Below are 6,000 nucleotides of genomic sequence, written 5' to 3' on the forward strand. Positions count from 1 at the left end.
TTACGGCGGCTCACTTTTTGATTGGTCGTCCTATGACTATGTTAGTCGAAAATGATTTTTCATCTGTTCCAGAAAATCGTCTCTCGAGTTGGCACTTGATCACGAAGGCTCGCCAAGATTTTTGGAAAAGATGGTATCAAGAATACCTTCATGAATTACAAAGGCGACAAAAATGGCATAAGTCAAAGGGTGAAATCAAAGTCGACACAATCGTCATCATCATCGACAAGAATATCCCGTGCATGCAGTGGAGACTGGGTATGGTGGTCGAAGTGCACCCAGGAAAAGACGGTATCATTCGAGTAGCTACTATAAAGACGGCAAACGGAACGTACAAAAGAAACATTACGCAGCTTTGTCCGCTCCCAACCGAGAATTAAATATTAAACGTTTCACAAACCTTTACACAAAAATTGACACAATATTCCTCGTTTCCCTCGCAACGGGTAGGAAGAGTAAAAACATAAATATATATGTATATCAGCACATATATACACACACATAAGCAAATAACATTTGCTAGCTCGCGAGAGTCTTCTTTCAAAAAAAAGGACTCTTGTTGTAGCAACTGAAGTTTCAGTTATCGCGAAACCTTTTTATCGTACGCACGGAGTCCCGGAGCAAAAAACATATAAACCCATATAAAATCGAATACACCTTCTTAAAGCAATTGCCTTTGGCAAACGAATTATACGATCGAGCGCTGTCTCTCAACTAAATCATACGATCGAGCGCTGTCTCTCAACTAAATCATACGATCGAGCGCTGTCTCTCAACTGAATCATACGATCGAGCTTGTCCCTCACAATATAACGCGACGGGCTGACGAGCCCGTCCGTAGGAGTCGAGCATTTTCTCCTCCTGACTTTCCTCGTGGAGTCGAGCGGTCTCCTCCCAATTCCCACACTTAATCATTCACACGTTATTAAATATTCATACCTCTTCGATATTTAATTGATTTCATCTAACCTTTGTTCTTGTGTTGAAATATAAATAAATTTGGGTTTTTTATGCCTTACGGCTTTTTCCCAACTAAATTCCCTGGTCCAAGTTATTTTCACATAGAATAAGTGTCTTCGTAAGTTTCCTCGTTCATGAATAAACAGTAGTCTCTTTGGTTTGTTGTATGTTGCATATTAGCTCTCTTGAGTATTATTTGTCTTAATCCCGAAATTATCTTTTACCGTACCGAAGATTATCTCTCTTTCTTCTCGCACTTATCGCAAACTAGAGACTACGTATTATCTGTTAGTTTCTATATTTTATAATAATTCTCTACTTGACCTGTTTCCTTGAATTTACCTCGTAATTAATAATTCCCTGCCTCTGTTATATCTCTGATAATTCTGGTAATGTGATAACTATTACAATTTTTGTGTTTCGCATGTTTCTTATAATCGCTTCTCGTATTTTATGGTTTTCTTGATCAATGCTTAATTTAAGTACCGAATATCTTTTTCTGTTCTGCCTATTGATTATAAAACCGTGTTAATTATTACCTCGAATCATACTATCGCGAGCCTACGCATGTCTCTCGTTTATTCTGAAAACGTTCTGTTATTTGTTAAATCTCTCGCTTAACTTTGCTCTAGCTGTAAATTAATTATCTCACCTATCTTAATTGTATCTCAATCTCTTCAGTCGTTTGCTTGTTATTAAGATTCATCGCTTCCTAGCCAATATATTCGATACTATTTCTGCTTCACCTGTTTCTTATTTTATCTATTGGATTCAACCCCTCCCCTTTACCATTATCTTGTCTATACTGAGCAAGCTGTGCAAAACCGTCGTAGAACCTGATCTTGTCTTTATCTTTATCTTTCTCTTTAATTATCTATTTTCTGACGCATGTGCGTTTGGCGCCCAACAATCATGTCTTTCTTTTTTATTATCTCTTAATATCTAATTATTCAAGTTAGTAACTGCACCGTAGGGTAACCAATCTCATCTCACTTATTCTTTAACTCTCACACACAAAAATAATATTGTTTATAACACATATGTATATCAAACAATACAGTGTTCAATATTTTTTCATCCTGACCTTATTGCACGTGAGTTATTCTGCAGTACGTGTAGTTGACTTTCTTCTATAACTAAGTTTTTCAATATTTTTTATTTTCTACCTGGTCATACGTTATATCATGTATATTGATAGAAAATTATATGTATGTATACATGTATGCTGGCGCGAATCCAGACTTCTGATTTGGGGGGGGTCACGGTCGTATCGGAGTACAGGTGAACCGAATTAGTCCAACGTTTTCAAGAACTCAGATATAGTTTAATTAATATCAAACATATAATAGTATAATGGATATTTTTAGTGAGCTCGGGTACATACAATAATCAAAACTCATAGCTCATATATTTCATCGCTATTCTTCTAATCCATGGGTATACTTGGATTCGCCAAAGAATGCCTACAGTTACAGAACGAATTCAAGACATCTTTTGGTGCACTTAGCAAATTTTGTAATGACAGCGTCGATATCGAGGTCAATGTCTCGATGGATATACGGTAAAGCGAGCCCAGTGAGCCGCTGCTCTTCCATAGTTGCCTGAGCCAAGTCTTGACACGGCGGAGAGTTGAAAACGTACGCTCCGTAGTCGATACACTAACTGGCAATGTAGCTAGAATTCTAAGAAATGTGTTGATGGAAGGGTATAGATCTATGTCTTAGGATTCTACAATCTGTATCAAATCATTGTGAATCGCAACACCGCTCCCGACTTCGCGTTTCTATTTGGCAATCCACAGTTGAAACTCCGTCAAGACAGAGGAGACAGGAGCATCTAGGAGTGGTTTGTATTGTAACGTGGCATTTCGGTTAGGCCTGCCCGTTACAAGAGACTCCCTGAACCCTGGGCAGGATCCAGGAATCAGGGTTTCGAAAATCGAGTCGCGAAATAATCCTAGAGAGCGCCAGAACTGGAGTCACGCACCCGGGCTTCGACAGGGACGAAATAGCGCATTACGAACAAGATATTACAGGCTTTTGTTTTTTTTTATTTTTTTTTTTCGAGTACACCGGCTACCAGCCCGCGACCAACTCCGAAGCCGAGGATATTTCGAGGCAAGGCGAAACCGCGGAGATCTCGCGGGAAGGATACCAAGGCTGCGGAGGGGGAGACAACACAGATCCCTGCAACGCGGGAATCCAAGGCGGACGCGATTCCTGCTGGCGGCCGGCGCGCCGCAGCCTCCCCGCTCACCCCGCCTACGCCCAACCGAGACAACCGCGAGAGACCAGCTAGCGACGAGGGAACACCACCCCGCCCAACCCCAGGACCCCGTAGAGCTGCGCGGGTAGACGACGTCGCGATCTAGCCTCAAGTTCTGCGCCGCGTAGCGACGACAGGTGCGCGGTAAGTTGCGCAATTCCCAAAATCGATGACAGATCAATTGTTGCGCATTCTTAGGGGGATGACGTCACGGAGGATTAGCGTGACGAGTTCGGCGTTGCGGCCGATCGGCCATTAGAGATCACTCGAGTTCTGGCGGTTAACTGCAACGGTTATCCCGTTGACTTGGTGCTTGAGTTCCGTTTATTTTTTTGAGTCAAAGGGTGAAGTGTTGTTGCGAGGCCCGATGGACGGACACGGTCACGAGGGAGTTGGAGAATTTGTGGCGTGGATGTGGATCGGTAAGCGCTGCTAATATTCTTGCGAGAGAATTTCGAGGAATAATAAATAAAGGCTTGCCGAGGAACGGATAGCCATTGAGGATTTGCGTTCACGAAATTACTCGAAAATCTTTAGCCGATAAATCTGCTTGGTGACCGTAGCCTGAGTTGCGCGTACTAACGTAGAGCCACAGTTTAGCGACCGAGAAGGTCAAATAGAGTCCCGGGTTTGAGTCGCGGCAAGACTACTGTAATTTGAGTGCAACCAAATTCCGTTGCACGGAGTCACGTCAAATCAGTACGATACATTCTCATTTCTCGTGTAGGTCGCGAGCTGTCGAAAGGGAAGCGTTCGAACTCGCGAACCGCGTCCCGACGTCGCGGAGAAAGTTGAGCTCGGGTGCATGTTAGTGAGAGTATTCTTTTGTAGAGGATAGTCGCGGGGGACGCGACGAGCCTCTCTTCCGTTTGGACTTTGGTATTATTAGTTAGTATCAAGGTGGCGATCAGCGCCCGTAGTCATAAGCAATTCTATTTCTTTCGCTTGATTTATTATCGATCGCGGACAGCGTCGGCTGAGGAGTCGGTTCCGTTTCCGTCGAGGAGTTCATTATTAAGTTGGTGATTAGCGCCATTCTGTAGAGGACGATCGCGGGCAGCGCGTCGGGTCCTATTTTGTTTTTGGATTTTTTTTTTTTTTGTAAATTAGCGGTTATGATTAGAACAGCGACTAGCGCACGTAGGCCGTAGAGGTCTTTTAGATCTATTCATTTTTTTTATTATTATTTTTTTTGCTCTTTCTTTTTTTTTGGTTAAAGCTAAGCGTTTGTGTTTGGAATCGCGAGGAAAAACTTTCGCAGTATTGTTATTATTTTTATTTTTTTTGTATTACCGCTATCTGGAAATATATTGTCTAATTTCTTTATTGCTTTGTGAAATAACTTGTTGGCGTACGTGTGACGTATCTCTCTCTACCCAAAAATTACCCCTCCCCTCTCCGCGGTACTGAGCTACCGAGTATATGGTCGCGGTATATCGTATTACCGATTTTGAGGCGTGTTGATCACGCCAGGCGCCCAACAAATTTCGCGGTATTTTGTCAGGTTCAGGGTACATCGTGGACGCCGATTTATTGTGCACGCGGTAAGTTCTCGGTCATTTTCTCCGAGTGACCGAGGAGCGGGAAAAATCCACGTCACAGTATATATTCGCGGCTTTGCGCACAGCTATGAGATCTTCTTCCGCATACGTTGTACGAGGCAAGAAAACTTTCAGGTTGAAAAGATTCATTACATCAGGGGTGTCAAGGATGGGATTTCAAATTAATGGTTTGAGTCCACTCTTGGTTTATTTTCTCATTTTAATATATTTTATTTCAATACATATCTGGTTAACAAAAGAGGAATAGAAATAAGGCGTGTGTTTCGTCGCTTTCGTGCTTCGCAACTGCTCGCTCTTGCCCCAGTTTACCTCTCCCCACCTTTGTCCTTGTTTTCGTCCGCGAGAGCGCTCTCTCGACAATACGGCTGGTCGATAAATTACGATTGGCGCGCTACACTTGAAATATACGAAATAATATAAACTGCGCGCAAACAAGGGGAGAGCCTTTCTCTTAGATCGGAGATGATATTGTCTAGGAGAGGGACGTATGTTGCTCTCTGGAAATACTCCTCAGTGGACTGACCTGGCTGATGATTCTCTCGATATATCTGCCGTGAAACAGTACGCGGTGCCTTCAGCTCTATATCCAATTGTGCAGCAAGCTCTTGCGCTTCGGAAAACAGTTGCCTGAAAACAGATTCAGCTTCCTGTCTCTTCTGCTCTAAGACGCTCACGGTATCTTTCATGGCATCTGTTGCTCTTTTCAAGTCTATAGACGATGTTTGAACAAAGCGGCTGAATGACACAGTTGTCCCTGAAACGTGATGGATAAAAGTAAGTGAAAATAAAGCTCTGAATAGTGCTAAGCGCTGTTACTGCGGAAGGAACTAAAAAATAACTCTCACCCAATACGTCACTCAGGCAAATAGAAGAGATAATGAACTCCGGACTGCGCAAAGCTTGTTGAAGGCATTGAGCATCAGATGCAGTTTTACTATCTTTCCACAATGAAATTTGGTCGACAGCATCACATATTTTCACTAATGTGTCACTCCGAAACTGTAGGTGCCCGTCGTGCCTTTCAACCCAACGCGTCTCGCAGATCCCCTGAAGTGCAGTTCCGCCAAGTGCTTCTTGAAAGACTTTATGTCTCCTTGCCAAGACGTTAGCAAACGCAACGATTTTCTTCATTGTTGCCGATGTATTGCGACAGAGCACGTCCTTAGAAGAAATTGCTAGTGAATTGTTCAGGTTATGGTTGCTACAAGGACAA

General features: G+C 42.9%; 1 protein-coding gene across 1 annotated transcript in view; it reads left to right on the forward strand.

Moving 5' to 3' along the window:
• Window positions 1-380, forward strand: part of LOC124214342 (uncharacterized) — a 474,723-nt gene extending 474,343 nt beyond the window's left edge. The window contains exon 9 of the mRNA XM_069134347.1: window positions 73-380. Coding sequence (XP_068990448.1) covers window positions 73-380 — 308 coding nt within the window. The remainder of the gene's footprint in view (window positions 1-72) is intronic.
• Window positions 381-6,000: the final 5,620 nt, after the last annotated feature.

This window comes from Neodiprion pinetum, chromosome 3, assembly GCF_021155775.2.
Source record: "Neodiprion pinetum isolate iyNeoPine1 chromosome 3, iyNeoPine1.2, whole genome shotgun sequence".
In the NCBI taxonomy this organism is placed as follows: Eukaryota; Metazoa; Arthropoda; class Insecta; order Hymenoptera; family Diprionidae; genus Neodiprion; species Neodiprion pinetum.